Source organism: Coniophora puteana (assembly GCF_000271625.1).
Source record: "Coniophora puteana RWD-64-598 SS2 unplaced genomic scaffold CONPUscaffold_3, whole genome shotgun sequence".
In the NCBI taxonomy this organism is placed as follows: domain Eukaryota; kingdom Fungi; phylum Basidiomycota; class Agaricomycetes; order Boletales; family Coniophoraceae; genus Coniophora; species Coniophora puteana.
The window spans coordinates 2,270,773-2,291,832 of NW_006913055.1; the positions used below are offsets into that span (position 1 = coordinate 2,270,773).

The 21,060-nt window shown below is 50.8% G+C and overlaps 10 protein-coding genes across 10 annotated transcripts; 5 read left to right on the forward strand and 5 right to left on the reverse strand.

The window, feature by feature from the left end:
* Positions 1-362: 362 nt before the first annotated feature.
* Positions 363-862, reverse strand: CONPUDRAFT_120081 (hydrophobin; the record flags this gene model as incomplete). Its single annotated transcript, XM_007767856.1, has 3 exons — positions 696-862; positions 469-630; positions 363-410 (listed from the first exon to the last, which is right to left on the reverse strand). The coding sequence occupies exons 1-3, from the start codon at positions 801-803 to the stop codon at positions 363-365; spliced, it is 318 nt and encodes a 105-aa protein (XP_007766046.1). The 5' UTR covers positions 804-862.
* Positions 863-3,738: 2,876 nt separating this feature from the next.
* CONPUDRAFT_50811 (uncharacterized protein) lies at positions 3,739-4,191 on the forward strand (the record flags this gene model as incomplete). The annotated part of the gene is made up of 2 exons (XM_007767126.1): positions 3,739-3,959; positions 4,017-4,191. Coding segments are annotated over 2 exons (396 nt in total), but the record flags the coding sequence as incomplete, so codon positions are not given.
* A 342-nt stretch (positions 4,192-4,533) lies between these two features.
* On the reverse strand, positions 4,534-7,262 carry CONPUDRAFT_100281 (cytochrome P450). The gene is made up of 15 exons (XM_007767857.1): positions 7,072-7,262; positions 6,925-7,010; positions 6,748-6,874; positions 6,538-6,697; positions 6,402-6,488; positions 6,237-6,351; positions 6,010-6,182; positions 5,767-5,953; positions 5,670-5,706; positions 5,498-5,616; positions 5,371-5,437; positions 5,206-5,312; positions 5,133-5,157; positions 4,961-5,080; positions 4,534-4,903 (listed from the first exon to the last, which is right to left on the reverse strand). The coding sequence occupies exons 1-15, from the start codon at positions 7,205-7,207 to the stop codon at positions 4,701-4,703; spliced, it is 1,749 nt and encodes a 582-aa protein (XP_007766047.1). The 5' UTR covers positions 7,208-7,262; the 3' UTR covers positions 4,534-4,700.
* Positions 7,263-7,404: 142 nt separating this feature from the next.
* On the reverse strand, positions 7,405-8,376 carry CONPUDRAFT_135807 (uncharacterized protein; the record flags this gene model as incomplete). Its single annotated transcript, XM_007767858.1, has 5 exons — positions 7,405-7,607; positions 7,629-7,915; positions 7,996-8,065; positions 8,112-8,171; positions 8,329-8,376. The coding sequence occupies 5 exons, from the start codon at positions 8,374-8,376 to the stop codon at positions 7,566-7,568; spliced, it is 507 nt and encodes a 168-aa protein (XP_007766048.1). The 3' UTR covers positions 7,405-7,565.
* A 395-nt stretch (positions 8,377-8,771) lies between these two features.
* On the forward strand, positions 8,772-11,262 carry CONPUDRAFT_80707 (acyltransferase ChoActase COT CPT). Its single transcript, XM_007767318.1, has 8 exons — positions 8,772-9,103; positions 9,155-9,383; positions 9,433-9,769; positions 9,822-10,368; positions 10,422-10,612; positions 10,673-10,902; positions 10,960-10,997; positions 11,053-11,262. The coding sequence occupies exons 1-8, from the start codon at positions 8,881-8,883 to the stop codon at positions 11,235-11,237; spliced, it is 1,980 nt and encodes a 659-aa protein (XP_007765508.1). The 5' UTR covers positions 8,772-8,880; the 3' UTR covers positions 11,238-11,262.
* A 79-nt stretch (positions 11,263-11,341) lies between these two features.
* Positions 11,342-12,760, reverse strand: CONPUDRAFT_50679 (uncharacterized protein; the record flags this gene model as incomplete). The annotated part of the gene is made up of 5 exons (XM_007767122.1): positions 11,342-11,586; positions 11,640-11,811; positions 11,869-12,023; positions 12,209-12,483; positions 12,531-12,760. 5 exons carry the CDS (start codon positions 12,758-12,760, stop codon positions 11,342-11,344), a joined length of 1,077 nt encoding a protein of 358 aa, XP_007765312.1.
* A 2,933-nt stretch (positions 12,761-15,693) lies between these two features.
* Positions 15,694-16,324, forward strand: CONPUDRAFT_50851 (uncharacterized protein; the record flags this gene model as incomplete). The annotated part of the gene is made up of 2 exons (XM_007767129.1): positions 15,694-15,756; positions 15,827-16,324. 2 exons carry the CDS (start codon positions 15,694-15,696, stop codon positions 16,322-16,324), a joined length of 561 nt encoding a protein of 186 aa, XP_007765319.1.
* A 648-nt stretch (positions 16,325-16,972) lies between these two features.
* CONPUDRAFT_135810 (uncharacterized protein) lies at positions 16,973-17,893 on the forward strand. Its single transcript, XM_007767859.1, has one exon. It carries the CDS (start codon positions 17,393-17,395, stop codon positions 17,843-17,845), a length of 453 nt encoding a protein of 150 aa, XP_007766049.1. The 5' UTR covers positions 16,973-17,392; the 3' UTR covers positions 17,846-17,893.
* An 84-nt stretch (positions 17,894-17,977) lies between these two features.
* Positions 17,978-19,608, reverse strand: CONPUDRAFT_100284 (chaperone regulator). The gene is made up of 6 exons (XM_007767860.1): positions 19,406-19,608; positions 19,046-19,122; positions 18,911-18,972; positions 18,598-18,812; positions 18,351-18,454; positions 17,978-18,290 (listed from the first exon to the last, which is right to left on the reverse strand). Exons 1-6 carry the CDS (start codon positions 19,573-19,575, stop codon positions 18,202-18,204), a joined length of 717 nt encoding a protein of 238 aa, XP_007766050.1. The 5' UTR covers positions 19,576-19,608; the 3' UTR covers positions 17,978-18,201.
* Positions 19,609-19,690: 82 nt separating this feature from the next.
* CONPUDRAFT_135812 (uncharacterized protein) lies at positions 19,691-20,878 on the forward strand. The gene is made up of 5 exons (XM_007767861.1): positions 19,691-19,711; positions 19,777-20,031; positions 20,111-20,428; positions 20,484-20,650; positions 20,705-20,878. Exons 1-5 carry the CDS (start codon positions 19,697-19,699, stop codon positions 20,805-20,807), a joined length of 858 nt encoding a protein of 285 aa, XP_007766051.1. The 5' UTR covers positions 19,691-19,696; the 3' UTR covers positions 20,808-20,878.
* The last annotated feature ends 182 nt before the right edge of the window (positions 20,879-21,060 follow it).

Here is a 21,060-nt window from a genome sequence, read left to right on the forward strand (position 1 = left end):
CCATACCAGCAGCGTTAGGACGTTCCAATGCAAGTTGTCTTTGATATCAGAGTGAGGATGGTTCAAAGGAAATGGCTTAACCGGGCGAATGTCTTCAGCCCCCAGGTACTTTGAGCTTGCAGGGCTGGCACAGTGAGGTAAAAAATAGTTGATCTTGATTCTCAGCGCAGGTACGAAGAGAGCTCGATCTTGGTTGGAAAGTGGACATAAAATGAAGTTTAACCGTCTGCGCCGTACATTTGTAGCGTAGAATACGTATATGCTTGATGATTATTCGCCAGTACTGACTGAGTAATGTGCTGACCCCACCGACCCACAAACGCCCAATAGAAGATTGTGTAAACAAAGAAGGGGTGCCGCATTTATGCATCAGCGTGGACAGGGCTGCAGCCGATGTTGAGGAGGCCATTCTGTGGAGGGTCATTGTCAGCAAAAGGAAAGGTCCATCTATCTACAGACCGAACTCACGTAGTTGTTCTCGTCACAGCAGACGGGGGTAGACGCGCAGTTGGCGCCCTGGCCAGCGCCAATGCCCGTGATAGGGTTGCACGAGATGCCCACCTGGCCGGTGATACCGTTGAGGAGGTCACCAAGGCCAAGCTGGCCGAACGCGTCGTGGGCGTTGGCAGCCTATGACGAGCAGCATGTGTGGTCAACAGTGTTGTCAAGACTTTCCAAGAGCGGACAATACGCACATCCTGGATGCTGTCACAGCACTGAAGAGAGCCAGTAGTGCACTGACCGGCATCCCAGGCAAGGACAACGGAGGCAAAAGTAAGAGCAGCGACGACGCGAGAGTACATGGTTGTAGAGGAGAGTCAAATGTATTTGCCGGAGAAGAGGCGAGCAGAGGCCCGCCTTTTATAAGTCTGCCCGCTAGTCCAGGTCCATAGGATGAGACAGTAGTTTGGCGGAAGCGAGGGTTCTGCTCTGAAAAAGGTGAGACTTTTCCAAGAAGGCCGATGCAGCGATGCAGATGAGGAGTTGAGGTGCGACATCGTCGTTGTTCCACTCGGTTTAGCAAAGAGAATGCTCCAGCACTCTATGCCAGATAACTAGTAGGTTCCGCCCAAGCGGACATGATAAACTGGATCCGCCAGAAGACTATGAATATTGGTATTAGCATGAACCGCGGGTGAAGGGCGTGCTCCATTGTGTCCTCCAGCATATTCTCTGGCTGCGTTACCTTGCCTTCGAGAACCTGAGAACACAGTTTGTCTAGTGTCGCACGCCCATCCCTGGCTGACTCAGGAAGCGTGAATTCTAAGACCAGGCAGCCGCCTGGCCATGCGTTTCCTGCCGTGCCCAGAATCGACTAATTTCTTGTTGGAGAACAACGCGGGCGATGAAGAATATCCCTCGATCAAGTGCCTGAGACAGATTCCAGAGAGCCTAGAGTTCTTAAGGCCAAGCGAGAGCCGAAGACAGCGCACGAAAGTGAGACTCATCGATGTTGTGTCGAAAATGAGAAAGAAGTCAAAAAGAAGTTCTAGTTAGGCAGAGTCAAGACCTGGTGTGTGTTGGGCGCCAAGATTTCCAGACGTGGGAATACATTACATAAACCAAGTGCAGCGAGCTCGGGTTCTGTGGTTCTGGTCTGTCCCGGTCAACCTTGACCTAGACCCTTCGTTTCATCAAGTTAGTGCTTAAATCGAAAACGGTCCTTGCAATGCTTTATCTCCGTTGATATCTGGTATCAACCTCAGCTCGAGGGACTCAAGTGCCGCAACAGTACAACTTTGCTTGGTGCTTTCATTCTCCCGTCAACGTTTCCTACAACCTCGAGTGATCCATAAGCCGCATTGATCAGACGTCTAGATCTTTCTTGCAATAGGAGCACAACTCTATTTGCCCACGCTATAGAATGTGGCAAACATCTTGGCTTCTGCTCTTATGAAGTCAGCGCACTTTGTATTACCCGCCTTGCAGGCACAGAATGCCACAGGGATAGGAAGGCCAGATGACGGCAAAGAATGATGGCCCAAGTTGCAAAAGGTGTATCCGAAGCTCAGCTGACAGGCATTGCGCGCTACTTGTGTGCTAGCATGATGGCACTCCGTGCTTGATGCCGGCAAGTACTGCTGTGATAAATGCGCGGATTCCTAGCTTTCCTCCGAATCCTCGAGATGATTGGTACGTCCTTGTAGTACCTATTTACTTGCCACAGAGGACGAGCAAGTCGATTCGGCCGGGACACGCAAGGAGACTTCATGGCGTTATCACACTTCTCCCTCCTTGTCAAGGTCAACCCCGGTCAACAGAATAAAGTGCGACCTGAAACCAATCTTCTCAATACGTGTTCATCATTCTCCGAGAAAGTCTGAGCGATGTTATCGCAAAGACTAGGAGTAATCCCTCCCTCTTTATCAAAAGGTGGTCTCCTTCACTCCATACATCCGTACGGTTCCGTCTGAATAATGTCGAAATTTCGACGTCCACATATTTTCTCTGGTTCCGTGTCATTCTCACCTCTGCATCTGGCTACCACCTTCACGGTCAATGTTAATTTGGCGCAGAGCTACTGTATGTGCCTGATTCTGCTCAAATTTGTACAAGTCGGTTTTCGATCCTATCTGAATTTGACATTCACCTCGATCATAAACAGATCTAAACTGGCTCGGCCGTATGCGTAGGTGGAGGCATCGTGCTGTTGCTGATGCAGTTTCGATCCACACCAGTACGCCGTGCCACTCAAATATCATAGGACTTCAGAAATCGTCCACTCATACGGAATGCTACTGCAATACGGTCGAGGTTTCTAGTCACATACGGTTGATTGACGTATTGACGACATATGGACGAGCATCAAACCTAGCTGCATATCGATTGCCTCTCCATCAAGCCACTTTTTTGCGGCCAGCGCCCCAGAAAATGGTCGACACTTGTTCTGTAGGAAATCCGCACTGACGATATTTATGACACATACACCAGCTAGCCTCTCCTTGACAAGTTCAAACATTTAAGACGTGCTGTTCACGAGACCGCACGTATGCTTGTATTCAGACCTCCTACCTAACTCGAATAGACGAAAACGAAGAAAACGATTATGGTGTTCATACCAAAGATCATTCAAAGCGCAGCCTTCGTTATCTTTATCTCAAGGTCTGCGATGTCGTTGAGCGTAACTTGTGACCATCGTAGTTCCTGCCTGCGCCACTGTCAAAGGTCAGCCCTTCTAGTCGCTAATGTAGTCATTTCTATGATGCAGTAAGTTCCAGCAGTAACGATCATATGTTTTTCAATGCATTCGCGGCCATGTATGATCATACTTCGTCATATCTTGTTGAGCTTTTGGTCAGGGCGAGGAAAAAGCAAACTCGGCTGACACTGCTGACACGTCGGCATTCATGATAAAGAACTTCACCAATGCAATATTGACATGTCGCCATTGCACCTCCCGCTTAAGGTCTAACATGGTCTATCTGTTGCATTCGAGTGGCTTTGACATTTTGGACGACACTTGACCAAGCCTGCTCTACGCCCTGACCCTCTTGCGCCGTCGTTCGTAACTGCGGTTCTCGCTGGTTTGGTGCTCAAAATGTTATAAAAGGGATTCGACCATGGCAAAGAACGACTAGTTCATATCAGAACCAAGAAACAACAGCATGTTTGTTTTCTCTGCTCTTGTCACCGCTGCTCTCTTCTTTACTCAAGGAGTCAACTCCGAGTCTCACCAAGTCACAGTTAGTATTTCGGGAGCGTTTCATTACTTTATTGCTACTAATTCTACATGTCTAGTTCACCAATAACTGCGACTACGGTACCCCTCTGTTTCTCTACCAGGCTGATAGCACGCCTCAAGGGGCTGCTAACATTCAGGGCGAGCTCAACGGTGGTATTGCCTGGCTCAGTACCGGGGACTGCGGGAGCAGTGGTGTTAACTGCGGTGCAGTCGAGTTCACTCTCCAAAACACTGGGTACAGTCAAGCCGATATTACCCTCGTAGGCAACCACTACTAGTGAGCGATGCTGCTTTCGATTCCTCTCAACTCGGCTTATAGCTTCCTGGCTTAAAGTGTCTACTCCCTCGGCTTTAACTTCATCAATGGATGTAGCTCTGGGCTTTTCTGCGACTCAGCCAATTGTTCCGAAGCATTCCATAGTCCTGATATAGGGCCCCTCGAACAGTGCTCCGTGGACAACTGTGGTGTAAGTGAAAACTTGGCTAGAATTTCCATCCGGGACTCTTAACCAGCGTTCCGTAGATCAACGTGATCTTCTGCTAGGTATCAAGCGGTCGATTATGATTTGCATGTATGTAAACAAGCATCCCGAAGGGTTTGTATATCTGCAAGTTTGGTCGGAGTGTGATGACGGCGCGTAGTAGTTTTCTGACAAGTTTTGCTGGGCTAGATATGTATGAATAAATGAATGTTGGTCTTGTGACTGCTTGAACCGGATGGTCCTGGCTTTTTGTTTCGCATAGCCGGCCGGAGAGTCCCGATTTACCTATAATTTGATCCCGAACCCCAAGTCATGGTAAGGTACGGAGGGTCAACTTCATCGAATCATGGTAAGGGGCAAAGGACACGAGCGATAAAACGTTAATGACCGACGATAGTATGGGAAGGAGCAACCTTCTAAAACATATTGCACCAAGGAGATTAAATTTCTGCCACCACGGAGGAACAACAAAACATATATAAGAGTCCAGAGATAATCCAATAAAAGATATCATACACCTTTCCAACGTCAAACGCCTACTTCCGCCTCGAAAACCGAAGCGGTACATCTCTGACACCCATCGTGAGGTGCATGACGCCTTGCATGACTCGCTGGCGATATTCCGCCTTGGTCTCGTTCGGAAGGAGGAGGGGCTCTACTTTCCAATCGCGCAACATGTGCGACAGCAAACAAACCGCCTCTGTAGTAGCAAACTTGCGTCCGATGCATGAACGAGGACCTAAATGACAGACATCGTATCAAAATCTGTGAGGATGCACTTTAACTATGCACTCACCGACACTGAAAGCAGTGTATTCCTCAGACTCCGAGAGATCTTCTTTCTGATTGCCCCCTTTGGCATACCAGCGCGAGGGACGGTATTCATCTGGGTCGGCTAAGTACTTGGGATTATATTCTGCAGGGCATCAGCATTGTTCCCAAGAACACCATGCTGATAATATACTCACGAACTCCAACCATGTCCACAATAACCTGAATCGCAAGTCAGGGTCATAATGAAAACCTGTATGTGTCTCTTACATGGGTTCCCTTCTTGACGGGCAAGGGGTTGTAACCTTCACCATGCTGCTTTGGCAGGTTAAGAACAGTGTCTTGTTTCGCTTCACGAATAAGAACATTCCCGGAGGCTTATACAACTACGATGAGCCGCTGAAACCAAGGATTACAAAGAGATAAGATACGTACGGAACATGCGAACACCCTCGTAGAAAGCAGCGAGCACCTTGTCCAGGCGGGAATAATCTTCGAGTAGCTACCAATACAAGATCAGCACCGTCCTTACGTGAATGTATGTTCAAAACCGAACACTTACAATTTCGCCATCTGGCCGGCCCGAGGTAACTTCCTGGATTTGGGTAACAATTTCGTCCTGGAGGTCCACGTCCAATGCCAGGAAACCAAGGGTGGCAGCGAGAGTATGGGCGGTTGTCTCTGCAAGAAATAGATGAGCGTTATTAAAATAATAGGCAAAAAAGAGAATGTACCATGCCCTGCGAACAGCAATGCGAAGACGTTGCCAACCTAGATTCAACAAGCGACAAGTTACTTGCAACAAACCAGGTGGTGGCTAAGCAAACGCACTAGTTCTTGATCATTCAGCGCCATCTTCTCGCCCTCTTCATTCTCATTGGCCTCCAGTAGAAGGGAGAAGATGTCCTTTCGCTTGTCAGCGTCTTGATCTCGGTTTCTGATCTCCTCCCGGCGAGTGTGAACCTGCGACTTGACGAATTCGCGCATTGTGTCGTATCCTTTGCGAGTGGATTTAACCCTATCTCGCGACACGCATAAAACTACTCAGAGGCCAGCGTTGAGATAGGTACTCACCATTTCGTAGGGATATACCACGCCCACTTTGGAACAGAGACAGCAAACAGTGTCGTTTCTGAGATAATCTTGAACGACTCTTGAAGTGTCATCTCCTCAGGCGAGTTTCGCGGAGGCTCGATCCATGAGAAGGGAAATCCGAAACCGCATGTTGCGATGATAATGAGGGTGAACTAGAGGGTCCTATGTAAACAAGCCGTAAAAGCGAACAAGTACTTGAAACTTGCCTTGAACGTCAACGCCTGCATGACAGGCACATCGATGACACCCTTTGACGTCCATCCTTCCGCACTGATCCACTCGTTGTATATTTGCTTAGTTGTGTCCCACACTAGAGAATACCTAGAGGATGGGTAAGACCAACGTAACTCCGATGCTGGGGGGTAACTGACGTCTCATTGTTGAAAGCAGGTCCCACAATCCGCCTGTGCTTCCGCCAAATCTCTCGCTCGACAGCCACGACACTTGGTCCCCAGAACCTATACCATAGGTTAAGTTTGGACATATATCGTTTGCCAAATAGCCTACAGCAAGGCACCACTCATCGAGTCGGTTTTGCCGAATTCTGTGGTTCTGTGTCCCGCCGTAATGATCTGGCGGCCAACATCCATGTCTCGCGTGTATAATGTCGGCGAGCCGACAAGGTAAGGTACGATTGCTACTGTGTCGTTGTTGTAGCGTTCATACACTAAATAAGAGTGTCAGTGCTTAAATTTATGGGACAGTGAATGGGAATACAGTTCTGAGTCTTGCGCCAGGTCCACGTCCAAATCAAACCTGGATTCCATGAAGTTTCAGGGAATATGACGCCAGGAATCGAGAACGGTTGAAAGGGTATGACTAGGCCAGGGAGGTAATTGACGGCCTGCGACTGGTGTTAGCATTTGCTCGAGGGACATTTCTGTCTTCAGGTACCTTTCTGCCTTCTATGAGTTTCATGACGCGCGAAATAGCCAACACGGTCGCGACCGCGACAGCAGCATTGGACCAAGAGACTGAGTCTGGGTATATGCATGGTCAGCCTGCTTCTTCCAACGCCCTCATGCGACAGCACATAAATACCCATTTCGCTCAGCTTAACCGGCGCTGCAAGTTGTTCTGTAGATGGACCTGAGGGGGCAGAAAGAGTTGCTGAGGCAAGGAGGAAGTGGGAGGGAACTTGGTGCTGCTTATTACCCTGGCGATCATCCATATGCATCGGTCTCCCGCGGCCTCTGAGCACTTTGCCGTCGGAAGCATCACGTCACGGTTCCTGAAAGACAGTCGACGAGGTCGCTTATGAGCCTAAACAGTGCCTAAACACTGTAACTGTCCTCAGGATCAACTGCCGTAAATCGCTGATCATCTCACACAATGGGCAATTTTGTCGACGTTGTTTGTCGCTAGTATGGTTGACGAGAGAAGTCATGAACTAACTTACTGTTAGAGTACGTCAATTCACGCATCTGCACAGCTTAGCTAGGAGAAACCTTTCCGACGGAACGACTTTGTTTGCCTCCCACCTTCACTTCCTCCTTCACCGGACACCAACTTGATCAACATCTCTGTAATCCTCTCTACCGTCGAGGGAATCGTGAACGAGAACTCCGGCGGCGTAACTGAACTTATTGACTATGGACGGAAGAATGCTCCTCTCTTGATCGTGAACACTTGTCGATGCATCGTCGTTCGCTCTTTTCATGGCGGCCCGATATATAGATTTTCCCCTTGAAGCGACTCGCGAATATTTGCTGCTTGCTTTCTCCCTCCTTGGTCTTCCTCCCGTGGTGGTCGCCCTGACATCTCGTTCTCTCGTCATCTTCGACCTTAACACCGGCCCCTCTCCTCGCTCCTTCCTTCTCCTTACTGCGCTTCCACATCAGTTTCCGAACACATCTTATACATAGCACGATCTGCCTTTTGGTTGCTGTGTTCCTCGTATGCAAACGGAAGTTCAAGTGTGGATAGTAAGACGTCCTCAGTGATTGGCGCATCGTGTGTTGGCACATGTCGTCTCTCCCGCTCGAGAGTGGACCTCGTCTTCAGTCCGCCAACTCAGAGCAAACTCGGAAATCAGCTGTGGTCAGAAGGTCATCACAGAGACTCAACAGAGTGCTCCGTACGTTGCCGAGGCCGCTGGTCGCAAATCCGCGGTACAAGCGATGATAGCAGTTGTGAGAAAGCTGGTCATTCCAAGACAATTTTTACACATCCCCATCCTCGCATTCTCGCAGAAAGGTACCAGTCCAGCAGAGTTTAGCACATTAATCATTGCTCCAACTTTGATCACAGATGAGTGAAGCACCTTTAAGATGTTTTGAAGGTATCAGATCCAGTGACTGGTGAGTAAGAAGTGCTTACTTTGAAAGAGCTGCTGTAAAATGCCATTGCGCATAACGAGGGGTTTGGAAGATGGAAGAGTCGTGCTAGCGCTCGACCTCGCTGTAACTATGTAAACACCTCTATACCTCACTAAAGTCAAAGGCCCTTTAAGCTGGTCTCCCCTAGTAAGCAGACCCTATATCAGAAGACAGTCGTTCTTGATATTAGGACCTAAATTCAAGCATCTACGCAGTCCCAAAATCTCCCTCGTGTAACATATGACAAAATGTGGACGAGGCAATAGAAAATAAGAACAGGGTTCAAGAATTCGAAAGAAAGGCCATGAATTCAGTCAACAGGATGAGCTGGAGAGCAACTAAGTAAGTACTGTGCGGAACACAGCTTCACACGTCGCGTCGCCTGTAAGTAGTACCATAATATACGCGACTTACTCTTCGGCATTTACTTCCGAGTCGACGTCCGCCTCTAGCAACTTACCGCAATGCCCATCGGAATCCACCGTTATATGTCATCATGATACGCTCACGTCTTATACAACGTACTAGGGCCATGTCTACCGCAGCACCATTGAAAGCTGCCCCCAAACTTCCGCGCCTGCCTGTCCCGGAGCTCAGCGAAACGCTTGGTCGATATCTCGACTCCCTCAAGCCATTCCTCCATGAGCAAGAAGCAAGAGGAGGCCAGCCATTCGAGAAGAGCTTTGCTCAGCGCATGCAATGGGCTAAGGAGTTCGAGAATGGGATTGGTCAGAAATGTCAAGAGCGTCTACACGGTCTGTCAACTTCGTACCCATTCCTAGTCACATGCTAGACTATAGTCCCAGCTCTCGACCGGGCGTCTCCTCACAACTGGCTTGACGACAACATTTGGCTCAAGTATGCCTACTTGCAAGGCAGAGACCCACTCGTTGTTAACTCAAATTGGTGGCTAGCATTCCTCGACGACTCCAACATCCCCAAAGCCCTTCCGACGCAAGGAGTATCACCCTGGCAAGTAAGGCGGGCAGCATGGCTCGTCCATCGTTGCCTTGAATATCGGGAAAAACTCCTCTCGTAGGGATGCTTCCTAGTTCTTTCGTTCCCAATGCTGACTTTAAATTAGAGGCGGCCTAGAACCTGATGCCTCTCGGACGGGAATATGGTTGCGCGAGAACGTCGACCGAATGTTCAACAACTGTCGAATACCCCTGTCCAGATGTGATGCTCTTATAGAGAAAGCACAGTCTCCTGCATCTCACCAAATACTGGTCATGTTGCATGACTTCATGTACGCGGTCACCGTTACGACACCTGAAGACCCCCTTGTTCCTCTCCCGTTCGAAGCCATTGAGCAAAGACTAGGCGAAATTGTTGTAGACGTCCAGCGTCGGGTATCCTCGGGAGAAAGGGCCGTTCCTGTTGGCGTCCTCACCGCTGATCAGAGAGACCGCTGGGCGGAGGTAAGCTGCAATCCTTGGATTGACAGACTGGTTACTCACGTATACCTTTCAGAATTGTCAATACCTTAGGAATATATCCCCCGTCAACCGGACAAGTCTTAATATCATAGAGCAATCACTCTTCCTACTTTCCCTCGACCATTACACACATAGCTCATCCTCTTCATCCACCAAGTCTGCATCTTCATCCCCCTCTTCCGAAATAGACGATCACCTTCACCACATCCGCAGCTCTCATGACGCTCGCAATCGATGGTTCGACAAAACCATCACACTCATTGTCGATTCTTCCGCTCGTGCGGGTGCCATGGGCGAGCACTCGCCCTGCGATGCTCTGATACCCAGCATCGTTGCCGAATACGCTTGTGTCGAAAATGTTCCAGAATCACCCCCACCTCCCTTACCATCTTCGTCTGCCAGCTCTCATCGGTCCCAAGCCCCCGTTGAGCAATATGGCTGGGCACCATTACCATTCGTCACCGATTTGCGCATAGAACACGCGTGCACCGTCGCTCAAGACACCGCTCGCGCTCTTATTGCTGATTCGGATGACAGCGTACTATGGTTCGAAGACTACGGCTCAGATTGGATGAAGTTCGGTCTGTAGCCCTCTACCTCTTGTGGCAATTTCTCGTGACTGATGAACGTCTAGCTCGCCAGTCTCCTGATGCATATGTTCAACTTGCACTGCAGCTTGCCTGGTATCGCTCTCGCGGCAGCTTCACGGCGACATACGAAACGGTTTTGACCCGGATGTTTGACCACGGTCGAACCGAAACAATTAGAAGCTACACGGCCGAAGGGCGGGAATGGGTCCTGTCAATGAGGGACAAGCATCGAACGGCAAGTGCAGCTCATAAACCCCAACGTCCATGTCCTGACCCTGCATCTTGCACTCGTTAGGAGCGGCAATCATCACTGCTGTCTCGTGCTGTCCAGGCACACGTCAAGCTGACTCGCATGGGTGCAACCGGCCGTGGTATTGACAGGCACCTCCTTGGTCTGCGGCTCATGCTGCGTGCTGACAAGGGTGAGCGTGCCGATCTGTTTGAAGATGAATTCTTCAGCAAGAGTCAAGAATGGAAGTTGAGTACGAGTGGCTTGAGTGCTGGTCATTACTTCAAAGGAACTGGGTAAGATATTTCATACAAATTTGTCATTGCACCTCACCAAGTACTCCAATGCTCTAGGTTTGGTGCCGCATATCAGGATGGCTATGGCATCAACTGTAAGTCTCTCCAGTAACTTTCTTACACCAGCCCCCTTAGCTCACTGTGTGTCAGATCTGATTGCCCCATCAATGATCAAGTTTTGTATTGAGTCAAAGTTTTCGAGTGCTGACACCTCCACCACTGAATTCAAGAGTGAGATCACTCAGGCTTTGGCTGACATGAAGTCCCTCTGTAACATGTCAATAGGGACACCTACCGCTCATTCTAGAGACAATAATGTATCTGCTAGATTATAACCATTGTCAAAAGACTTGCATCACCACTTTCAAGTAAACAAAAAAAAAAGGTGTTTGATTCATGGATGTGTATACACAACCAATTTAAAAAGTAAACCTGTTATTCAAAGACCCAAGCTCTCCACATTCTGAAGCTCTTTGGCCTCCAGCCAAGCCTCATCCCCATAGTACCCAAGCAGATTTCCAACAAGACTCTCTGACCCTCTCCCCTCAATGAAAGCCCTGTTGGTAAAAATCACCATCCCCCTCTTGCACCTAGTAAGCATAACATTGGTGCGACGTAGGTCAGAAAGAAAGCCAAGAGCTCTGGTTCTGACAAGCGATATTAGGATATATTCATCCTCATTTCCTACATAGAGTGAGGAAAGTTAGATAAATCTCAGTCCAGATATATGAGCTCACCTTGGAAAGAGTCAACATTGAAGCACTTATCCTCCCAAATAAGCTCCCTGTCCTTCATCCCCTGCTCCATAAGACTCCTCTGAGCCTCATAGGGGGTAATGATCCTGTAACTCCTTCCTTGGGATTCAAATTCAGCTGCTATCTGAAGAATGGCTTCACACTCTTCAGTGTTCTGATAAAGGAGTGATGGTCAGTTAAATGATAATAATTCAAAAGACAATTATATCACCTTCCAGCTCTTCTGATCAGACTCCTCCTGACCCCTAACATTGACAAACCGGCAAGCCATATCCTCTCCAGTGATGGGATGGTCCTCCCATGATTGCAACAAGCCAGAGTAGATAGCCTCAGAGATAAATGCACCAATCTGAGGTGGCATACGGTCTAAAACAATTAAGTAAAAAAAACAATCTGCAGTGTTAAAACTCACATTGTGTATCCAGGAGAATCCTAGTATCTGTGAGGTGAGCCACCTCAAAAATACTTTTGAGATCCTGAATATCTTCCTGTCCATAAGGAGGCACTGTAGACTAGTGAGATGGTGAAGAGGTTTAAATGTGGTCACTCACATTGTTGATCATCTCCAATAAAGCAGACCTTACGTATGGTATCATGGGAATTGAAAACAGAGAAATACTCCCCTACTTCAATCTGGGAAGCCTCATCTATAATGAGAGTCCTGAGAGGGAATGTCTTGAATATGTTCTGTCGATGAAGTACAGGGTTGGAGAGCATAGACAAAGTGCAGAGAACAACTGAGCACCCCTGTAGCTCCCTCTGAACTCCCTTGAACTCATCAGAGATAATGACATTAGCCCTCAGCTTGTCATACAGATGCTCATGCCTATACTTATTTCAGCAATGATAATATCTATGGAACACAAAACTCACCAGTGCTGAAAGAAATCCTTGGAAACAAGGAGCTTCCAGTTATGCAAGTCAAAGTCAAGAAGCTTCTCTGCAATGTTCTTCACAGCAACATTAGACTGAGCAATAAGCCAAATAAAGCTTTTGCCATGAGCAAGTGCAGTCAAGACATAAGAGGCTATGACAGTGGTCTTGCCAGAGCCAGGAGGCCCCCAAAAGACACCTAGGCGGTGGGCATCCAGCTCAGAGAGCATGGTCCTGATGGCTGTGATTTGAGACTTGTTGAGTGGGCGAGGGATGTTGTCAGGATCAAAAGGAGCTGGGGTAGAAACCTCCTCTGCCCAGATAGCTGGCCATGAGAACTCCGAGTCTGGAAGTGAGTCATAAACTCTCTGAATCCATGGGTTCTCAGCCTGGCCATCAAGACCCTGCAAGATGTGCAAAAGAGTCTCCATGCGCTTGGATTCTGCAGCAGTGGGTGCATCCTTACCAATGATGGTCAAGGTCTGTACAGCTTTGTTGTCGAGGTCAGCAGTGGCAGTGAAGGTTGCACCGGCACCCGACTTGAGCTTGTCTTTGTAGGAGACTGGAACAGAATACCCCTGAGTAGGGTCTCCGGCACCGACTGAGACACGGACACGCTGTAATATCATTGATGAGCTAGATAGGGGCCAAAGGGGAAAAGGAAACGCCCCACCTGTGATTCGTTCCCAGCTAAGATGCGGTTTTGGTAGCGGTCGGTGGTGGCATGGATCTGGTTCTTCTTTGGGTTCCAGGAGGAGCTAATCTTCTTTGAGGTTTCAGTCGGTTTCATATTGTCGAGCCGAAAGGCATCCTGCCAGTTCTTGGCAAGGAGGTTGAGCCTCTATAATTCTTATTTAGCTTGGGGACAGAGACAAATATAAAGGGAGGAGAGTACCTCATCGGAGAATTTCGTAGTATTGATGGGAGGGATTTCATAAACTTGATCCTGAAAAGTCGCGAGCTGGGAGACATAGAAGGCAAGCCAAGCGCGCTGGCTGACAGGGGTGATATTGCTGAGGTTTTCGCCCGGATAAATGATATCACGGAATGTATGATTGATGTTGAGGCCGTAGATGAGGTCGGAGTTGCCAATAGCGAGCTTGACGAGCGCGTATGGCAGGCGGCTCTTGGGATGAGCACTCTGAAGGTCCACGCCGTTCACGATGCGAATGCCGTGGTCCTTCCAGAGAGCGAGGGCCAACGGCGCCATATCGAAGGCATATACGAAGCCGGTAGGACGGCAGAAGAGGGTATCGGCCAGGAACTTGCGGATATCGCTGATCCCTTGTTTCGCAGCCGAGGCGGCAAACTGTAGGACAAGGACCTTGTCGCCGGAGGCGATGGCGAGTGCGATGAGCTTCCCCTTCTCAGAGAAACCTCCCGAAAGGCCGATGGGGCAAGCGTCGTTGTCAGAAAGCCCGATAGATAAGAGGATTTCGCGGTTGGAGAGTTCGGATTCGGAGGTGATGGTGATGGTGAGTTGCCCGGTGTCAGCGTTGATGAGATTCTGGTAGATTTTGCGGGACTGAACGCTAGACATAGCGGTAGATCGCAAAGAGGAAAGCAAGCAGCGAAGAGCGAACGATACGAAGGTGACCGTCGCTGGTCGAGTTGGCTGGGAAAGAAGAAGCAAGCTGGGAGATATGGGCGTCTGTGGACTAATCTGGTCTGCAATGAGCCTCTCAAGACGCCGTGGACGATACTCATACTCATGGATGCTCAGATTTACCAGCATTAGTAAATCGAGATGCTCAGGATATGCACCTTTTTAAAGATGCAAGATCTAGATGCGTGACAACTCTCATTATAACGCGGCTTCAATGTCCGAAGATATGATTGCTCTCAAAAACAATATCGCAGCAGTGGCGAGACGAAAGAATCATATATCCTGACATTGCTAAACACGCATTGGTAGAGATCCGTAAATGTGTCGCTTGGGAACGCCCTGAAAACAGTGTGGACTGTGTCGGAAAACCTCTGAGCGACCAGAGTCAAAACGGGTTTTAGATGATATTTGGTCGATGTACACACCTCAGGCCTAGCATAGCACGCTCTATGATCAGGTTGAAAGCATAGCTCTCCAGTAGTTAACCCAGCCTACGACGCCCTCAATATACAGATGCCGACAGCTTTGACGCAGTGAAACTAACTTCGTCTAGCCATACAAATTTGCGAATGCATAGCATATCGTCGGAACGGCAAGTGAGATATGATCTACTTCGTAGTTGGTTAATTTTGAAAATGGAGGCCCTGTACAGACGACGTACCGCTGGCTGGTCTCAACTTCCAACAGATGACACCTGAAAACCTGAATCACGGCAAATTAGTGTATTCAGGTCTGGAATCATAACAGAGCTCGGCGCGTATTGACGACTGGGGTGGTTTAGAGACAGAGAAACCCAGGGCTCAGGCCCAGGACTCGGACGATAGCCATTTGAGCCTCATGTACATGATTATGCCACAAACTTGTCATTCCCTGTCATTAAACAATGCTCCCAAGTGAACGATGATGTGTATTTGATCACATATTCAGTGTGCAGAATGCGCAACGAGAGGAGAACAATTCATCGCATCGTGTCGAGGAAAGTGGGGTCATGAAAGTCGATTGCAAGGAGTGATCGGCAATGTCCGTGTCCCATGTTCCCAAGTGTACGCGACTTGCCCTTCGCGTCCTTGTCGCGTCCTCTCGCCTTGCACCAAACGCGATGAACTCTAGGCTACGAGCTTAAAGCTTCTCGCCCTTGTCCGACTAATTTGCAAGCTTCTTGACCCAGTGGCACCCGCTCGAGCTCCTAGCAAGAATTATTCTGCTTTGTTGAACGCGGCCGAGACGCGTTTCGTTCCAAGACCGTTAATCTCTGTCTCTGCTACTAGGGGCGTGGACAAGTACTGAGTCCCTGGAACCCTTGCTAGAATCATCAGATTCTTTTTCGTCGAACTTCGCTCCTCTAGCTGGGGGAGATTTGTGCATATAGCCCAGTAAGCATCCACACCGACCATCGCAGGCCAGCCTCCCCTCTTCCACCTGTTGACGCGCGGTCATCTATCTCCCTGAACTTACCATAGTGTTACGCTTATCCTCAATCTCTCCCTGATAACCTCTCCTTGACTGCCTTACAGAAGAGACACAAGAAGGCGCTCTGTTGACTCGTCGAAATTCACCATGGTTAACGCTCAAGTGCAACAGTGGATCCAACAAAACTACCCTTCGCCTACGATAGATCCGGTACGCAATCCTTCGCCTGAGCTGTATTCTCCAGCCGCTAACATTGCCTTTCCTTATCTTCATTGTTTAGGAATGGCTTGAGCCATGCTGCGAGCATATCACGAGCGAGGACCATCTCGACCCCGACAACCCAGCCCACTTCGACCGCTTCGTCCAGCAAATCGAGTTCCACCTGCTCAACAATGCTCTCCAAGACTCGATGGTGCCGGAAACCGGTATACCCATCATCCCGCGAACGGGGGAAATGACCATCACGGGTCCGATCCTCGTTGAGGTGCGCGCGATCATGGAGGTGGGGCACAGCGCGTACGATCTTTGGCGCGTCCGGGCCGCGCGTCAGGAGCGCGGCGTTGTGCGGCTGTCGGGGCGGGAGGACGAGCAGCAGGAAGAGGGGCAGGAGGACGAGGACGAGGGGCCGATTCCGAAGTATCCGAGGGGCATGTTGGATCTGGTGCTCACCGATGGGTCGCGCTCGCTCAAGGCGATGGAGTACAGGTTCATTCCGGAGATTGTGCTTGGAGAGACGAGGCTCGGGCATAAAGTACGTATTTTTTCTATTTGCTCGTGATCATGGTTGTTGAGCTTCGAATAAATGTTCAGATGCTCATCAAGGATGTCTATATTCGTGATGGGATAGCGTTCCTGCAAAACGAAAACATCATTCATAAAGGACAATGGACACCAACATATGAGGAAAATCAAGATGAGGAATTCGCCGCCGCTCTCAGAAGAGCGATGGGGTGAGTGGGCTTATTGAACTGTCACTTTGATTGAAACTAGAGTACTGATTTTCCAAACTTCATATAGATGGGAGGAAGGTGCAGACGGACCACCTCACCTGAACGGACGTCCTGCAGCAGCAGTCAACAGACCACCCAATTCTAATGCCCGTCCTCCAAATTCAGCTGCAAGCCGTCCTCCCGACTCCAACGCCCGTCCTCCAACCTCTGTTGCCAGTCGTCCACCCAACTCTAGCACTTCCGTCCGCCCGCCAAATTCCACCACAAATAACCAGCCACCTGTGCCATCTGCTAGTACTAGTGGTGTCTCTACTTCAACCACCAGAACTGTCCAACAACAGCCGCACCAGTCCTCCTACTTTGAGCAGCACGACCGCGGAGACGGAGGCACCGCAGGCCAAGACGACACGAACGTGCTCGACATCTCCTTCTCCCCAACGCGCGACGCCATCGACCTCGACACGTCCATCGACGAGGACCCCAGAACGAGCACCACCAACGCCAGTAGACCGAACGCGAACGCCCGCACCACCACATCCAATACCAATGCCGACACCAATGCCAATATCGCTGTTGCTATTCCTAACCGGAACCACGCGGCGGCGGCGACGGGGAAGGTGAGGGGCCGACCTCCTACGGGCGTGATAAAAGCACATTACAACGATCGACAGAAGCGGCTGGCGGCGGCGATCGGTGTCCCTACGGAAGAGCAGAAGCGGGCGGAGGTGGCTGCGAAGCGGGGTCGGGCGGTTCCTGCTGCTGGCGCTGGTGCAGGTGCGGGTGCGAGCGCGGGTGGGGCGGCTGCTGGTTCCTCATCTGGAGCCCGTACTCGTCAAGAACCTGTCCGTCGTCAACCCCCGAGTACCACAAACTTGAATAATTTCGACGACGACGACATGGACATTGACATGGCGCTGGAGTGGGAAGAGCAGATGGACCGAGGCGCAGCTCGGGGTACTGCCAACACGCGGGCCGCGGGCGGAGCGGACGACAACTCGTCCGACTACTTCGACGTTGACGACGACATGGACGCAGACGACTTTGCCGTGCTCGACGAGATTGAACAGCAAGGCGCATCGGGTACGGCAGCAGCAGCAGCAGCAGCAGCAGCAGCAGCAGCAGCTCAGGTCGGTTCTGCAAACAGTCGGGCAGGCGGGACGGGCGACAGGCGGAGCTCGGGCACGCTGAGTTCCGCCGACGATGTGATTTTCATCGAGTCTGACAGTGAGGAAGGAGGGGGAGCAGTGGGGAGCAGGGCGAACGCGAACGCGAACGCGCACGCGCACGCAGCGAGGAAACGGAGGCTAGGGCCGATGCGTAGCGTGATCGATATTTCTGATAGTGATTAGATGGGTTCTGTACAACATTGGGATCGTGTAAGTGGGTTTGAATTTTACCTCCTCAATTTGAAGCGCCTTCATGTTTATTGGACACGAGCTTAGAAAAGTCTGAGAAAGTCAATGACATTAGATGTATGCGAGGGATGTTACAGGCATTTTCTACAATTTCGATATAGAGTTCGGGGTGCGTATCGATTCGATGTGAACATGTAAGTAATGCATGCGCTGCCAATCGCCGAGGAGTGCACGCGGCAGAGTATGTATGTTAGCTAGGCAAACTGGCGAACCGCCGAGTACGACGAGAATTAAAACGCCAAAGACCGGTCAAACCAGAACAGTACCGAGTTTAATTGGGATCGAGAGCTTCATCCGAGAACTGCCACCTTGGCCTTCTTCTTCTTCTTGCCCCCGCTCGCGAAGTTACGCCAGCTGCCGACTCGCTGGTCGCGCGACTCTGCAAATCGATAACAATAAATACCAGACGAGTTGATGAGGATTATGAGCAGAAACGTACCTTCCCATGCCTTGTCCTCCTCGGCCTTTCGCTTCCTCGAAGCAACCTCCTCCTCTTTCTTACGCGCCTCGAGGCCCTCGTTCGCAAGGTTCATCTTGATTGCCCTGCGAAACCCCAAAAATTTGTCAGCACCCCGCATATACTCATCACACTGCCAAACGCAAGAGAACAAACAATCAAAAATCAAAGAACACGACCACAAAACAATCCGCACACAACAAACCAAGCAACCAAAAACAAAACTCACTTGCGCCTCCTAACCTCCTCCTCGATCAACAGCTCCTTGCTCTTCTGGCGCAGCCGGTCCTTGAACGGTGGCTGAATCGACGGCGCACGGAGACGCACGTCGCCGTCCGGAAGCGCTGCGGGGAGCTCGAGGTCGCGCAGGACCTGGATCCGCGCCTCGATGATCGTCGCGTCGAGCGTCTCGCGCTTTGCGGCGTCGCCGAGCTCGGATTCGGCCTGGTGAGATGAGATGATACAAGATGGGGTGGGATGGAACGAGCGGGTGTTAGTGTTTGGTCGGGCCGTGTGGTTGCTAAGATGGGAAGGGTGCGTACCTTTTTGAGGAGGTCGAAGGCCTCTGGGGCGCGTTCGTGTGGTGTCTTATCGGGGTGGATGACTAGCGTATGGCAAGGTTGTTGGTTAGATTTAAAGAGGTTGCTGGTAGAGGGGAGGGGGTGGCGGGTACGTACAGAGCGAGAGCTGGCGGTAGCGCCTCTTGATCTCTTCTTGTGTTGCGGACGTCTGGAGGTCGAGAATGTCGTAGGGGCTGTGGAACAGCGAAACGAACATACGAGTGAATTCCATCAATCAAATAAGAGCACGGCGAGCATCGACGACGGAAGCGACATTGAAGGTGATGCCAGTCGAATGCGCACGGAGAGCCGCCGGACGTAGCGCAGCAGTATTCAGGTACGTTCGTGTTCAAGTTCCCAAGTGTGTGTGCATGCGAGGAACGAGGCGCCAGCATCAACGATCGGTGATGAGTGGAGAGAAATTAGAATCAAGCGGTCTTCAGCATCGAGCGAGGAGACGGCAAGGAGGAGACGCACTTGAGCTTGAACGCGTTGAGGATGCGCTCGACCTCCATCTCGCGCTGGAATGCAGACGCCTCGCGGGACAGGAGCTGCTCTAGCTCTGCATCGGGGGCCTTGGACGACGACGCTGGTTTCTCTGCAGGCTTTGTCGGCGGTGGTGGGGGCGGAGGCGAGGCGGGGGCCATGGTGTGTGGTCGTTGCGTGGAGGAGGTGAAGTGAAGGCAAGCTGTGTCGATCGCATCCCAAATGCGAATCCGCGACTTCGGATTTAGCTCCGGACTTTCTTCAAGTGCAGCGTTTGTCAGAATGTTGCGCACCGCGGTATGTTTGTCAGTTATGCCAGTCGCCTCGTCAGTAGGAGCTGATTTCTGTTTTATGCATTGTAGATATTAGGCCTGCCACGGCAATGCCAATGCGGCACGTCATTCACGCAGTTCACGACTCGGAGAGCACTCACATTCAGCGCTCATTTGCCTCCCTCTCCACCTCGGCGACCTCATGTACGACTGCAACATAGCCCAAGTGCTGCTGGCGCAGGGCCAAGCCAGAGCGCAAGGGCGCGCGCGGCGGGATATGAGGCTGCACGCCAGAAGATGCACTCGCAGCGCAACAGAAGTCTGGTCATGTATTCATCCGCCGCGGTACGTTTCGTCTAACGACTGCACATACTAGCTCACGCTTACACATGGATGCACCACTACTTATGCGCGTATTCTCTAGATCGTGTTCGCACTCGGGATGACCTACGCGGCAGTCCCGCTCTACCGCATGTTCTGCGCTGCAACAGGCTTCGCGGGCACGCCCCAGGTCGGCAAGGGCAAGTTCTCCGCAGACAGGCTGGTGCCCGTCGACGACGCGCGGCGGATAACCGTGCACTTTAACGCGGATCGGAGCGAAGCGCTCCCGTGGAAGTTCTCGCCGCAGCAGAAGTTCGTGAACGTGCTGCCGGGCGAGACGAGTCTGGCGTTTTACAGGGCGCGCAACAACAGCCGGCAGGACATTATTGGCATCGCGACGTACAACGTCACGCCAGACCGGGTGAGTAAATTTTTTATACTTCGTACGGGAACTGAGATGGATTGTCTGAATGCAGATAGCACCGTACTTTTCAAAGGTGGAATGTTTCTGCTTTGAGGAGCAGAAGCTGCTCGCGGGGGAAGAGGTGGATATGCCGCTGCTGTTCTTCATTGATAAGGACTTTGTGGATGATCCTGCGTGCCGGGACATTGACGACGTGGTGCTTTCATATACCTTCTTCAGGTGTGTCGTGTGCTGTCAGGTGGTCCAACGAGCTTCTAACTGGTTTTGAATCAGGGCACGACGAGACAGGAATGGGAACCTGGAGCCGGATGCAGAAGAGGATGTGGTGCAAAAGTCGCTTGGGTTCGACAAGTTTGAGCACGCGCCCAAGAAGTGAGCTGGCAGATTGTAGAGAGTAGAAGTTGATGACCTCACTACTTGGACAATAATGGACTAAATGAGCGCCAGAAGGTGCCAGAGAGGTCGCTATGAGAACTGGTGGATGAGAGACACGCGGTGCAATGGCGCCCAGCGGCGGGGGCAGTTGGGGCTGTGCGCAGTGTTCACGTGTGCTTACTTGGCCAGCTCCTCCAATCCCTCCCCTGCATCATGCAGTCCTCCCCCGCCCCTGCTCCGTATCCCCCGAGCAC

Excerpts from the sequence above, each read along its gene's own strand:
- CONPUDRAFT_135810 (XM_007767859.1), top strand. The coding sequence starts at position 17,393 with ATGGACATTGACATGGCGCTGGAGTGGGAAGAGCAGATGGACCGAGGC.
- CONPUDRAFT_100281 (XM_007767857.1), bottom strand. The coding sequence starts at position 7,207 with ATGCATATGGATGATCGCCAGGGTAATAAGCAGCACCAAGTTCCCTCC. Across the intron at positions 6,875-6,924 it reads AACTCATAGAAGGCAGAAAG|GCCGTCAATTACCTCCCTGG; the intron begins GTACCTGAAGAC and ends CACCAGTCGCAG. Across the intron at positions 5,313-5,370 it reads CGAGGGTGTTCGCATGTTCC|CCTCCGGGAATGTTCTTATT; the intron begins GTACGTATCTTA and ends TAGTTGTATAAG.
- CONPUDRAFT_135812 (XM_007767861.1), top strand. Across the intron at positions 20,032-20,110 it reads TCATGTATTCATCCGCCGCG|ATCGTGTTCGCACTCGGGAT; the intron begins GTACGTTTCGTC and ends CGTATTCTCTAG. Across the intron at positions 20,651-20,704 it reads CTTTCATATACCTTCTTCAG|GGCACGACGAGACAGGAATG; the intron begins GTGTGTCGTGTG and ends GTTTTGAATCAG.
- CONPUDRAFT_100284 (XM_007767860.1), bottom strand. The coding sequence starts at position 19,575 with ATGGCCCCCGCCTCGCCTCCGCCCCCACCACCGCCGACAAAGCCTGCA. Across the intron at positions 19,123-19,405 it reads CTCAACGCGTTCAAGCTCAA|CCCCTACGACATTCTCGACC; the intron begins GTGCGTCTCCTC and ends GCTGTTCCACAG. Across the intron at positions 18,455-18,597 it reads GAGGAGGTTAGGAGGCGCAA|GGCAATCAAGATGAACCTTG; the intron begins GTGAGTTTTGTT and ends GGGGTTTCGCAG.
- CONPUDRAFT_80707 (XM_007767318.1), top strand. The coding sequence starts at position 8,881 with ATGTCTACCGCAGCACCATTGAAAGCTGCCCCCAAACTTCCGCGCCTG. Across the intron at positions 9,104-9,154 it reads ATGTCAAGAGCGTCTACACG|CTCTCGACCGGGCGTCTCCT; the intron begins GTCTGTCAACTT and ends CTATAGTCCCAG. Across the intron at positions 10,903-10,959 it reads CATTACTTCAAAGGAACTGG|GTTTGGTGCCGCATATCAGG; the intron begins GTAAGATATTTC and ends CCAATGCTCTAG.